The 14,203-nt window shown below is 42.4% G+C and overlaps 2 protein-coding genes across 10 annotated transcripts in view; one reads left to right on the plus strand and one right to left on the minus strand.

Moving 5' to 3' along the window:
* LOC133403679 (proto-oncogene vav-like) overlaps positions 1–10,282 on the minus strand; it is a 28,059-nt gene extending 17,777 nt beyond the window's left edge. For 3 of the 7 annotated variants that reach the window (XM_061678807.1, XM_061678802.1, XM_061678804.1), the window contains exons 1-3: positions 10,123–10,282; positions 7,965–8,070; positions 7,760–7,876 (exon numbers count right to left, since the gene is read on the minus strand). In XM_061678807.1, the coding sequence (XP_061534791.1) occupies positions 7,760–7,876; positions 7,965–8,051 (204 nt within the window). In that variant the 5' untranslated portion in view covers positions 8,052–8,070; positions 10,123–10,282. The remainder of the gene's footprint in view (positions 1–7,759; positions 7,877–7,964; positions 8,071–10,122) is intronic. The other 4 variants (XM_061678803.1, XM_061678800.1, XM_061678805.1 and 1 more) reach the window with 2 other exon arrangements.
* A 2,674-nt stretch (positions 10,283–12,956) lies between these two features.
* The window catches only part of sh2d3a (SH2 domain containing 3A), a 22,986-nt gene continuing 21,739 nt past the window's right edge, over positions 12,957–14,203 (plus strand). The window contains exons 1-2 of one of the 3 annotated variants that reach the window (XM_061680720.1): positions 12,957–13,045; positions 13,152–13,243. In XM_061680720.1, the coding sequence (XP_061536704.1) occupies positions 13,154–13,243 (90 nt within the window). In that variant the 5' untranslated portion in view covers positions 12,957–13,045; positions 13,152–13,153. Of the gene's footprint in view, positions 13,244–14,203 lie in introns of all 3 variants that reach the window. The other 2 variants (XM_061680721.1, XM_061680722.1) reach the window with 2 other exon arrangements.

Here is a 14,203-nt window from a genome sequence, read left to right on the forward strand (position 1 = left end):
ACTTGTTCACAAAGAGGTGAACCTCGCCCCATCTTTGCTTATGAATGACTGAGTAATTCAGGGAAGCTCCTTTTCTACCCAATCATGGCACCCACCTGTTCCCAATTAGCTTGTTCATCTGTGGGATGTTCTAAACAGGTGTTTGATGAGCATTCCTCAACTTTTTCAGTCTTTTTTTGCCACCTGTCCCAGCTTTTTTGGAACGTGTTGCAGCCATAAAATTCGAAGTTAATGATGATTTGTTAAAAACAATTAAGTTTCTCAGTTTGGACATTAAATGTTTTGTCTTTGTAGTGTATTCAATTAAATATAGGTTGAACATGATTTGCAAATCATTGAATTCTGTTTTTATTTATGTTTAACACAACGTCCCAACTTCATTGGAATTGGGGTTGTATAATCCAAACACATCACTAATTCCGTCGACACAGCGATCCAGCAAAATCATTTCCCACAGAATTCAGCCAAGACGTGGCATAAAATCATTCACTACTGTGGACGTTTATATTGGTCAACTGGAATCCAACAGTTTACTGCCACCGACGTATATATTCGTCAAGTACGTTTTTTAATGGGTAAGCGTGGAAGAGGGTCTCTTGCCCAGCTTGTCTGTAAGATTCATGTTTGTAAACCACTGTAATAAATAACATATCCCTGTAGATGGCGACATTGCATAGTTTTGGATTTGAGCTCAGCACAGCTTTTGAGTAGAAGATAAAGATTAGGGTGTGAATCTCTGCTTGTGACCTAAATTATGAGGGAAAGAAATGCCAACACGTCTTAAGTCGGTCAAGTTTAGGGTACTCACATTCAAAAAGATTATGTATAGTATATGGACGGTATTATCAGAGTATGTGTTGCGGTTTATAGTAGAAAGTGTGTGTCCCAATTGTGAGAAAAGATGACGCAGTTCACGAAAAAACGCCACTCACGAACTCATGCCATAGGGTGAGCCAGTGTCACTCACAGCACATTCTTTGGTGTATATTTGAAAATAAATGATTACTTTTCAATCAAATGCCATTTCAAAGTCTTGTTTTTGTTGTGTCGGTGTCACAAAAGCAAAAAATATTTACGTCAGTCACTATTCTGCTTGAGATGTTTCTTTCCACACATAGCTGGTGTTCTCCGCATTTTGGTTACAAACCATTGTTTTTGGTGAAACCAACCCATGTTCCACTGATGATTACTAAGAAATGAAAAAGCTAGAAACAAACTTTTTTTTTTTTTTTTTTATGATGGTAGGTTTGGTGCTTACAGTATATTGTCATAGAACACAACATTCTGTTGGTCTTGAAAGACTAGCAGTCAGTGAGTTAAAAGCTGTAATATGATTCTTACTGTAGTCTTGTACTGTACTGCGTAATTTAGTCTTGTTTAATATACTTTTAATATTAGTTTTGTATTCCATTTTTTTAGTGTATCTGCATCGTACAATGACAAAGGCTTTCTATTCTAATTTCACAACTGATTGTGGCAAGATTTTGTGAGGTTTACCATTGCTATCTTGTGGCACATGGCTTGAAGCGCACTAATAGGTCAAATCTTTGCTTGCAACTCACAGCAAGGAAATTGTCCGTAGAACGGCTAGAAACTCGAAAAACTCATAAGTAGGGCACTCCTAAATCAAGGTACCATTGTATCATAATTTTACAACTTCATCTTGGAAAAGTATGTCTTTATTCATGTAAGATTTGGATTTTCTATACCTGATAAAATTTAACTTTAATGCCTGCAGAGTGGACGTGGCATCTGTAAAGCTGATGATTCCGGTACAATTTAAAGCAAAAGTGTGGAGCAAAGGGTGCCTAAGAATGTGAGGAGCTGGAGGAAAACTTTTCACCAAAATATAATCTGCATAAGAGTTACTGCTGTAGAGGTCATTAGTTAAGTAAATTTAGCCTGCAGTTTATAGAGAAACTACTGTGCTAGTGCATAGTAAAACAAAACCTGCTAAAGAAAGTTGGACGGAAAATTTGACAGCGTAACATAATCCACACGACAACACATTTTTACAACATTATTATTATTTTTTTTAAATCCACCTGTGGTTGACTTTTACACTTGTTCGACAATTAATAATACAATGTGTTTGAGAAAAGTGCTGAGCATGAGAAACGAGACACATACAAGGTAGCGAAAGAGGCAACACAAGTTATAAGAACCGCAAAAAATAACTGCAAAGAGCACCATGCAAAGTGCACCCCACATGTAGACGGTGGGCGGGGCACGGCATATGACATTTTACATAACTTCCTGTGTGCTTGTGTGTGCGTGTGTTAAGCAGAGGTTGAAGTGTCGCTTGAGAAAAAAGGAAATGCTGAGTCGCGACAGACACACATCTATCTTCATGCCGGCATGTCGTTGCCCCGCATCAGATATGCCGAGTAACTCATGGCAACTGGAAGTGCCACTGCTTTTTGTTTAACACGATGTATATGTGTGCGTGTGTCACAGTGTACATTCCCGAGTGTCATCGTCTAACACGACCCGGAAATGTCCTAACGACGATTGGCCACATCGGGGATTTCCCAAAGGTTCACGTTTGTGAAACACACACACGCACTCGCACAAGGCAAAAAATAATAAGTCATGAAATAACCGCAACGGTCACTAAATGACCCAAAATGTAATTTTCAACAACACAAAAAATTACATTAGCAAATGGCTGAAATATAACAAAGAGTGAAAAATGTAAGGGGGTCTGAATACTTTCCGTACCCACTGTATAAACAAACAACCATTCGCACTCACATTTACACCTACGGGCAATTGAGAGTCTTCAGTTAACATACCATGCATGGCTTTGGGACGTGGGAGGAAACCAGAGTACCCGGAGAAAACCCACGTAGCCACAGGGAGAACATGCAAACTCCACACAGGCGAGGCCGGATTTGAACCCCCGGTCTTCAGAACTGTGAGGCAGATGTGGTAACTAGTCGTCCACAGTGTCGCCACATTAAATACATAAAAAATAAATAAATTAATTAAGTAATTAATTACTTAAATAAACATAAATGTCATGCAATTATTAAACATGTCAGGGAAATAGATAAAAATGCCATTAAATAAAGTGTCATATTAAATACATAAAAATAATACAATAAATGTAGGATACTTGAACTCCTCCACTTGGGGCAGGATCTTATCCCCGACCTGGAGAGGGCATGCCACCCTTTTCCGACTGAGGACCATGGTCTCAGATTTGGAGGTGCTGATTCTCATCCCAGCCGCTTCACACTCGGCTGTGAACTGCTCCAGTGAGAGTTGGAGCTCACGGCTTGATGAAGCCAACAGAACCACATCATCAGCAAAAAGCAGAGATGCAATACTGAGGCCACCAAACTGGACCCCCTCTACGCCGTGGCTGCGCCTAGACATTCTGTCCATAAAAGTTATGAACAGAATCGGCGACAAAGGGCAGCCTTGGCGGAGTCCAACCCTCACCGGGAACGAGTCCGACTTACTGCCGGATATGCGGACCAAACTCTGACGCCGGTTGTACAGGGACCGAACAGCCCATATCAGGGGGTTCGGTACCCCATACTCCCGAAGCAACCTCCACAGGACTCCCCGAGGGACACGGTCGAACGCCTACTCCAAGTCCACAAAACACATGTAGACTGGTTGGGCGAACTCCCATGCACCCTCGAGGACCCTGCCGAGGGTGTAGAGCTGGTCCACTGTTCCACGGCCAGGACGAAAACCACACTGCTTCTCCTGAATCTGAGATTCGACTTCCCGACGGACCCTCCTCTCCAGCACCCCTGAATAGACCTTACCAGGGAGGCTGAGCAGTGTGATCCCCCTGTAGTTGGAACACACCCTCCGGTCCCCCTTCTTAAAAAGGGGGACCACCACCCCAGTCTGCCAATCCAGAGGCACTGTCCCCGATGTCCACGCGATGTTGCAGAGGCGTGTCAACCAGGACAGCCCCACAACTTCCAGAGCCTTTAGGAACTCCGGGCGAATCTCATCCACCCCCGGGGCCCTGCCACCGAGGAGCTTTTTAACTACCTCGGTGACCTAAACCCAGAGATAGGAGAGCCCGCCTCAGAGAACCCATACTCTGCTTCCTCATGGGAAGGCGTGTCGGTGGAATTTAGGAGGTCTTCGAAGTATTCTCCCCACCGACTCACAACGTCCCGAGTCGAGGTCAGCAGCGCCCCATCCCCACTATACACAGTTTTGATGGTGCAGGGCTTCCCCCTCCTGAGACGCCGGATGGTGGACCATAATTTCCTCGAAGCCGTCCGGAAGTCTTTCTCCGTGGCCTCACCGAACTCCTCCCATGCCCGGGTGTTTGCTTCAGTGACCACCAAAGCTGCATTCCGCTTGGCCAGCCGGTACCCATCAGCTGCCTCAGGAGTCCCGAGTCGAGGTCAGCAGCGACCCATCCCCACTATACACAGTTTTGATGGTGCAGGGCTTCCCCCTCCTGAGACGCCGGATGGTGGACCATAATTTCCTCGAAGCCGTCCGGAAGTCTTTCTCCATACCCTCACCGAACTCCTCCCATACCAGAGTTTTTGCTTCAGCGAAGCTCTGAATTTACCGGTCGATCTTCTTTCCTACCCTCACCTATGGTCATGAGCTGTGGGTCGTGACCGAAAGAACAACATCCCGGATACAAGCGGCCGAAATGAGTTTCCTCCGCAGGGCGTCCGGGCTCTCCCTTAGAGATAGGGTGAGAAGCTCGTTCATCCGGGAGGATCTCAGAGTAGAGCCGCTGCTCCTCCGCATTGAGAGGAGCCAGATGAGGTGGCTGGGGCATCTGATTCGGATGCCTCCCGGACGCCTCCCTGGTGAGGTGTTCCGGGCACGTCCCACCGGGAGGAGACCCCGGCGACGACCCAGGACACGCTGGAGAGTCTACGTCCTTCGGCTGGCCTGGGAACGCCTCGGGATCCCCCCGGAAGAGCTGGATTAAGTGGCTGGGGAGATGGAAGTCTGGGCGTCCCTGCTAAAGCTACTGCCCCCGCGACCCGACCCGGATAAGCGGTAGAAAATGGATGGATGGATGGATAAAAGTAGGTCGGTGGGGGCATGTGGGCGACATTTTAGCACATCCGCCTCACAGTTCTGAGGACTCGGGATCGAATCCGGCCTCGCCTGTGTGGAGTTTGCCTGTTCTCCCCGTGCCTGTGTGGGTTTTCTCCGGGTACTCCGGTTTCCTCCCACATCCCCAAAACATGCATGGTAGGTTAATTGAAGACTCTAAATTGCCCGTAGGTGTGAATGTGAGAGCGAATGGTTGTTTGTTTATACAGTGGGTACGGAAAGTATTCAGACCCCCTTACATTTTTCATTCTTTGTTATATTGCAGCCATTTGCTAAAATCATTTAAGTTCATTTCTTTCCTCATTAATGTACACACACAGCACCCCATATTGACAGAAAAAAACGGTATTGTTGAAATTTTTACAGATATGTTAAAAAAGAAAAACTGAAACAGCCATAAGTATTCAGACCCTTTGCTGTGACACTCATATATTTAACACGGGTGCTGTCCATTTCTTCTTAACATCCTTGAGATGATTCTACATCTTCATTGGAGTCCAGCTGTGTTGGATTATATTGACTGGACTTGATTAGGAAAGCCACACCCCTGTCTATATAAGACCATACAGCTCACAGTGCATGTCAGAGCAAATGAGAATCATGAGGTCAAAGGAACTGCCTGAAGAGCTCAGAGACAGAATTCTGGCAAGGCACCGATGTGGCCAAGGTTACAAAACAATTTCTGCTGCACTTAAGGTTCCTAAGAGCCCAGTGGCCTCCATAATCCTTAAATGGAAGACGTTTGGGAGAACCAGAACCCTTCCTAGAGCTGGCCGTCTGGCCAAACTGAGCAATCGGGGGAGATGAGCCTTGGTGAGAGCGTGAAAGAAGAACCCAAAGACCACTGTGGCTGAGCTCCAAAGATGCAGTCAGGAGATGGGAGAAAGTTCTAGAAAGTCAACCTTCACTGCAGCCCTCTCTACCTGCCAGGGCTTTATGGCAGAGTGGTTCGACAGAAGCCTCTCCTCAGTGCAAGACACTAAAAAACACCTGAAGGACTCCAAGATGGTGAGAAATAAGATTATCTGGTCTAATGAGACCAAGATAGAACTTTTTGGCCTTAATTCTAAGCGGTATGTGTGGAGAAAACCAGGCACTGCTCATCACCTGTCCAATACAGTCCCAACAGTGAAGCATGGTGGTGGCAGCATCATGCTGTGGGTGTGTTTTTCAGCTGCAGGGACAGGGAGACTGGTTGCAATCGAAGGAAAAATGAATGCAGCCAAGTACAGGGATATCCTTCTATGGTGAGACACGGGAACACTCTACAAAAGTCAACACACCCCTGTTCAAATGCCAAGTTTTTATGATGTAGAATGATGTGGAAAAAGTTTTTTTCAAAACTTTTTCCATTTCTAATATGACCTAACCTGTCCAACTCACTTAAATTTTTAAAAATCTTTTGAGAAGTAAAATTAAACAACTAAAATAATGCAGTTGCCCAAGTGTGCACACCCTCTTCTAATTGTGAATCTGGCCGTATTCAGAATGTGACAATCACATTCAAAATAATTTGAAGTGGTAGGACACACCTGCCAGCTGCCACCATTTTAAAGCGCCTCTGATTAACCCCTAATAAAGTTCAGATGTTCTAGTAGGCTTTTTCTGACAATCTTTGCCTTCCAGCAGAAGTCTGAAGGTTGTGTGCTAACACTGGCTGCTATTTTCCTAACTCCCTTCACCTTGACTAAGGCCCCAGTTGAAGGTAAAGAAAAACAACCTCTGCTCATGATGCTGCCACCACCGTGCTTCACTGTAGATATGGTGTGCTTTTGTGAAGAGCAGTGGTGTATTTGCGCCAAACATACCTTTTGGAATTATGGCCGAAAAGTTCAACCTTGGTTTAATCAACAATAACATTTTCCCACATGCATTTGGGAGATTTTTAAATGTAGCTGGGCTTGGATGTTTTTCTTTCTAGGATAAGGCTTCCCTCTCACCAAGCTACCCCACAGTCCAGACATATGAAGCAGATGGAAGATTGATGTCACATGTAATAAACAGCCAGTATTTGCTAGAAATTCCTGCAGCTCCCTCAGTGTCACTGTCGACATCTTGGCAGCCTCAGTGACCAATTTTCTTCTCGTGTTTTCATCAATTTGGCGGGACCTGTAGTTCTTGACAATGTCACTGCTGTGTCATATTTTCTCCACTTCATGATGATTTTCTTCACTACAGTATGTTCCATGCTACATTTAATGCCTTGAAAATTCTTTTGTACCCTTCTGCGAACTGATACCTTTTGAAAAACGAGATCCCTTTGATGCTGTGGAAGTTCTCTGCACAGCATAACTTATGCTGTAAAGTTGTGACTACAAAAAATGTCAGGGAAAGCCAACTGGAACAGCTGAATTTTATTCAGGGGTTATATAGAAGCACTTGAAATGGTGGCAGGTGTGTGTTGACTTCCATTTAACGTGAGTTTAAATGTGATTGGTTAATTCTGAACACAACCATATCCCCAGTTATAAGAGGGAGCGCACACTTGTGCAACCCCATTATTGCAGTTTTACTCCCCCTCAAAATATATATATTTTTTATTCTACTGAAGTGTTACAGATTATAGGTCACATTAATGATGGAAAAAGTTTTGAAACGATTGGTGTCATTTCTTGATTTCACAAAACGCCGGCATTTGAACAGGGGTGTGTAAACTTTTTATATTCACTGTGTGTGTGTGTGTGTGTGTATAACGTACCTGGGACATCTGTGGGCGCAGGTTGATCTCTCTCAGGTTGACGGCCTGAGGCAGCAGGTTGTTGAGCAGCTGGCATATCAGCACGCCATCTCTTAGGGCCTGCGCCAGGTCGCACACCTGGCACACATGCAGACAAGCGCACACACTGTTGGTTACTTTTTAGGAATTATAAACTAAGCTAGTTGAGTTGCATGCATGGCTTCACCTGTGCACCCTCCCACGTGACGCGGTGCGTCTCCGGCAGGACCCGGCACTCGATCAGCCATTTTGCACACTGGCGCCACAACTCCATCCTGTGAGTTGCTGAGGTCCTGATGGGAATGAGGCACTGAATTGATCCATATTTTGACACATTTTTGTAACTTAGTCACATAATTTTCAGCTGACTGGTATCAGGTGAAAAAGATAGGCTTTTAACATTTTCTTTATTGTTACAGGTCACAAAACAACAAAATGATCCTGAGGTACAAATATATTACCAAATGGCACACCATTAGCATAGTTTTATATTGCACTTTTTTCGAGTAGAGCCGCAATAACTAACTGATTATCCGAGAGGAGCCTGGCGGACGGGACACATTCCACACCGAGGGACCCAGGGCGGACCGCCGAAAACCGGCCACCCGGAGGAGCCTGCAGGAACCCAATTTATTTCATGCATAATGTACTGCACAACAGGCTTGCTAAAACACTTTTAAGACAAGTGGAGTGCTTTCAACGAACACTTGAGGAGTTGAGGGCATCACAAAAGTGCTGTTAATGAGCATCACAAGTGTGGCTTGTTTAAAAAGCACAAATACTTGTAATTCAAGTGAATTCTGCCTTTATATTTCAGAGTTTGATTTCTTAAATTTCACCAGTGGAGCTTGTTTAAAATGGGTATAGCCTCCCTGTAATTCATGTGAATTCTGCCTTTTTATTTAAGTATTTTGCCTGTTTTATTTGATTTGATTCAAGAAGTCTGCCTTTTTCAACTACAAAAAAAAGGCACACTTTTTATTTACTTCATAAAAAGTGTGCCTTTTTATTTCACATTTCATGTTTGTCATGTTTCATATATATATATATATATATATATATATATATATAGCTCAACTGTTTTCAGGTTTTCAAAAGCACATAAAAGCTTTTATATTACTGGGCTATTTTTTTGTGAAATAAATTTGAGTTGCTAAAGAATGTCAAAATTTTGGGTTGCGACTTAATGACTAAGTCAAATGTTGGGTCCTGAGGCAAAACCAGTTGGGAACCATTGAGTAGCTAAAAGTTTGAATATTAAACTTGCATCTAAAGTGGTTTATTTCCCGTGACATTTTTTTTAGGCTTGAAGTGGGGATTTGATAATTGTGCAATTATCAGTGATGCTAAGAATAATAAAACTGGCCTTTTTTTTTTTTCCTTTCCATAGGGCCCGTTGAGAAATGAAAAGACAGGGGGACAAGATATTGAACTTCTTTTTAAAGGGAACCAAGACAGGCAACAGTAAGGGGGACATAGAGAGTGTGAGTGAATAACGGTGTGTGCGCGTGAGTATCTGTGAGTGGGTAATCGTGTGTGTCTGAGTGGATAACTGTGTGAGTGGGTTACTCTGTGATTATTGAAAAATAGTTGCAGTTGTGTTTCTGTGTGCATTGTGTTGTAAACATTGTTAATAAACTTTATTTTAGGCGCACAAACCTCATCTTCTGTGTGCTGTATGTGCATTGCAACATTTAGAGACTCGGATTGCAATTCATTGGTCGAGAAACAAATTCATTGTCATCGTCTGTGGACCCCCTGAAATAGCCTCGGCCACCCCAAGGATAAAAGTCTAGCTCCGCCACTGCCCGTAGGTGTGAATGTGAGTGCAAATGGTTGCTTGTTTCTATGTGCCCTGCGATTGGCTGGCGACCAGTTCAAGGTGTACCCCGCCTCTCGCCCGAAGATAGCTGGGAGAGGCTCCAGCACGCCCGCGACCCACGTGAGGATAAAGCAGTATGGAAGATGGATGGATGGATGGTGTGCTGTGTTTGTCATCTCGAGTAAACCAAACACGATAAGGACAGTAATCACATGCATGATTTTTTCTCGTCATATGTGGGGTCTCTGGTACTTAAAATAATCAGTTAAAATGTTAAAAATCAGTCTGTGTGTACCCGGCTTAATTCCCAGCGTAGACAGACACACCATAATATGTGATAGAAGGAAGCTGTTACCGCTACCAACTCTTTATTGTCTTCAACTTTCACTTCCTGTAAGTTGTTCCAATACTTTTGTCCATAATGCAGTTTACACACTGATTAAAAAGTAAAATTCAAAAATCCAAACACAAAAGATGGCCAAAAGTGAACACAGAAAGAAACAGAAAAAGTCAATGAGCTCACCTTTAGACGGTTCTTCGGCGTGGACGGTCGTCTTTCGTTGGTGACTTCATTATCACACACTGCCGTTCCCCCTCTGTTCCACGGTGGGTGTTCTTTAGCGCCGTCTCTGCACTTCCTTTTTCTTGACACACGCAGTCAAGTTCACGCGGAAGCAGGCTCCGGCAACGAGAGCCGCGGAGTTAGGTGTGAGTTAGTTAGTCAGATGACGTCATATGTGCAGCTTATAGACTCAACTTTCCGTGATGATGTAAGAAGCAGAGTGAAGAAAGGAAGTGAAATTACCCTAAAAATGAAAATAGCATACATGGCAAAAAAAAAAGCCATGATGTTCTTGTTTCGTTCTGTAGTGGTCGCTGTTGCATTATTGTATTGGTAAAGGCTGAATTTTGCATTTAAAATCTTTAGATTGGGCACACTGTATTTCTTTCAAGTTAAAAAGTGGCGGTCTTTCAAGAAAGGTCGTATTCTGTCAAAATAAAATGTCATAGTTATTGAGATTAAAAACATCGTATTTTTGGAGGGGGAAAGTTGTAGTATTAGGAGAACTAAGTATAATTTCTTTCATTAAAAAGTTGTATTTCTTTCGATGGAAATTTTTCGTTAAAAAATATACTTTTTTATGAATTTTGTTTGTGTGAAAAAGATTATTTTTTTTCGTGGAAAAAAACCCTTTTATTTGTATTAGATTTTTTGTGTGGAAAAAGTTGATCTTTTCATTAGTTCCAGGGTCAAATTGTCGCCATCATAAAACGTTATTTAAGTGACTAGAGTGACTCTCTAACAGGGACTATAAAAGTGTCAATTTCCTTTATTTAAAAAAAAAAAAAAAACACCTTGGATTCCTCGTATGAGTGTTCTGAAAAGGCCCCTCTGCGAGCTACTTCCGTATGACCCAGTATTGGCTAAGACCGCCCCCTCTTCCTCTGATGAGTTGCCTCCGTGTAGAAGACCCACTTGTGAGAGCACACGTTTGTTATGTTGACAGCGATGGCTCGCGAGTGGAAAGGCAAGGCGGAGATCTTCACTCGTGACGTAGATAAGATCCATCCAGCCATTCATTTTCAGAGCCGCTTACCCTCACAAGGGTCGCGGGCATGCTGGAGCCTATCCCAGCTATCATCGGGCAGGAGGCGGGGTACACCCTGAACTGGTTGCCAGCCAATCACAGGGCACATACAAACAAACAACCATTTGCACTCACATTCAGACCTACAGGCAATTTACCTACCATGCATGTTTTTGGGATGTGGGTGGAAACCGGAGTGTCCGGAGAAAACCCACGCAGGCAAGGGGAGAACATGCAAACTCCACACAGGCGGGGCCGGGGATTGAACCCGAGTCCTCAGAACTGTGAGGCAGACGCTCTAACCAGTCGTCCACCCTGCCGCAATTTTAATTCATATTTCACATAGTTACTGAGGCAGCATACAGCGAATATTACATCCCAAATACTAGAACAAGTTGGTTTGACAAAATATGGTACCATTAAAACCTTATAACTTAAGTCTTTATTTTTTTAGATATAAAAGTAGCAATTTTTCACAATTGTATTTTTTTTCCGAGATGACTCATATTTTATAGGGATGAAAAGTACAATTTATTTTATGAAAATATAAGTTTTGTGAGCTGCACGGTGGATGAATGGTGAGCACATCATCAAATCCCGGCCTCACCTGTGTGGAGTTTGCATGTTCTCCCCATTTTCTCCCACATACCAAAAACATGAATTGAAAACTCTTAATTGTCCGTAGGTGTGAATGTGAGTGCGACTGGTTGTTTGTTTCTATGTGCCCTGCGACTGGCTAGCGAGCAGTTCAGGCCGTACCCCGCCTCTTGCCCAGAGTCAACTGGGATAGGCTCCAGCACGCCCGTGACCCTAGTGAGGATAAGCGGGACGGAAAATGAATGAATTTTGTGACAATAATCCATATTATTAAGAATGATTTACCTGAGATAAACAGTGAAGTAAAAATAAGCATTTAGAGATAAAGTTGAAATCTTTTGAGAATGAAAAATGAATTTTTTCTAAGGTCAAAATATTTAAGAGTTTGAGAGAGAGATTTTGAGAATTTTTTTAAAAAACAATTGTAATTTTATGAAAACCAAACAGTATTTTTATCTAGGTAAAAAAACTCAATCTTTCAAGTATAGTATTTTTGGGGGATATAAAAACAGTTTTTCGAAAAACTCTTACCAGAATACAGTAAAGTTGTATTTTTTTGCGAGTGAGTGATACTGTCATCTCGTGGCCAGAAAGAATAGAGTTGTTTCGTGTACGATAAGTGTTTGGCCTCCTTCAAGGCCCAAAATGCTTGGTATTTGTGTTAGTTTGTCACCTTCACAGACTTCTTCCTAGTTCATGGAGGTTGATACTCAGCGGGTGGTACCATGATGATTACAGAGGGGGGTGGACGCTTCCATTGGTTTACGATTACACGCACCTTTATCCAGAGTCTCACTAAAATGTCGTGGCTTCTTTCCTGGCCTGAGCATAGAAAATGTTGCCAACATTGATTTTGTCTTTGAATGTGTCCTACCATTAACTTTTGTGCACAGTATTGTTGATGAACTTTTATAAATATTTATGTAATAATTACAATAATACAATGACTTTTTGCACACACACTCACTCAAGTGCATGCGCGTCTCACCTGTGACACGTTGACAGCTAGATTTTCACACACACACCCTTCTCCTCATCTTTGACATGCCGGGATCTGCCTGGACCTGCTTCCCATCACCCCTGCTCCGATTGGCTGGTGGCGTCGCCACTGTGCCGTCCCATTGGCTTCCCTGCGAGGACAGATGTTGAGAGACAGACGGTTAATGTGCTGACTTGACAAGTTCTACTCGGGAAAAGCAGAAGAAAGTGAAACATCGCACGGAAGCGCTCCCAGAATTCCTTGGTGCGTCCCGCCGACGGGTAGGTGCGACATTCTGGAGCAAACCACTTGACTCACGAAGAAGTCCAAAGTGGTCATGTTTGCTGGCATTTTCTGCTCTTGATCGTCTTTCTCTGTGCGGGTCAGACATGAATAATCGCTCCATTGCCTGGTGGCTGCGGCAGATCGGCCTGCCCCAGTACACTAAGACCCTGGAGAGTGAATATTATGGACTGGAGGTATGTTAAAAATGTGTTTTAAGTACACCTAAAATCTGGTGTTTTTCCAAAATATAAAGCCCCAATCTTTCGAGGAATACTAATATTTTGTCAAGATAATAAGTCATATTTTTCAAGCTACAAAGTTGCATTTTTTGTGAAAAAAGTGTCAAACTGTCACCATCGCAAAAGGTTGTATTTTTAGAGATAAAAAGTGGAAATCTTTCGCGAATAGTTGTAGTTTTTCAAGATTAAAAAGTAGAAATATTTCAACTAGTTTTTCAAGATAAAAAGTAACTGCTTTGTATTTTTTTGCGAAAATGGTTGTAATATGACAAGAAGTTGGTCATTTTTGGGTGAAAACAAGTTGTATTTGTTAGATCAAGTCTTATTCGTGGTGAAAAAAGTAATAAGAGAATTAGGTCATATTTTTTTTTAAATACAAAGCCATCTTTTTAGAGGGAAAAAAGTCAATATTACGAGAATAACGTAGTATTTCTTCTCGATAGGAAAGTCTTATTTTGGGGATTTTTTTTGGTTTCAGGTTCAAATTGTCATCATCATCAAACCTGTCATAATTTTTTGTCATACAAGTTGCTTGAGGTAAAATGCTGTATTTTTAGAGATAAAAAGTGGAAATCTTTCAGTTCCCCCCCCCCACCCAAGATTAAAAAGTTCCAGTCTTTCGAAATTTGTCATCTTTTTCAACAAAAAAAGAAATATTTATTTTTATTTTCCTGTGAAAAAAAAAAATCATATTACAAGAATAAAGTACTTTCTTTGGGGTGAAAAAAAAGTAATTTTTTTCCTCGAGATAAAAAGTATGAAAAAAAGTCGTGTTTCGTTTGATAAGAAAAAACATATTTTTGTGAAAAGGTTTTCATTCATCACACAAGTTGAATGAGATATAGGTGTTATTTTAAGAGACAAAAAGTGGAAACCTTACTCAAATAGTTGTATTTTTTCCAAGATAAAAAAGTC

The sequence above is a fragment of the Phycodurus eques genome, chromosome 6 (genome assembly GCF_024500275.1).
Source record: "Phycodurus eques isolate BA_2022a chromosome 6, UOR_Pequ_1.1, whole genome shotgun sequence".
NCBI lineage: Eukaryota > Metazoa > Chordata > Actinopteri > Syngnathiformes > Syngnathidae > Phycodurus > Phycodurus eques.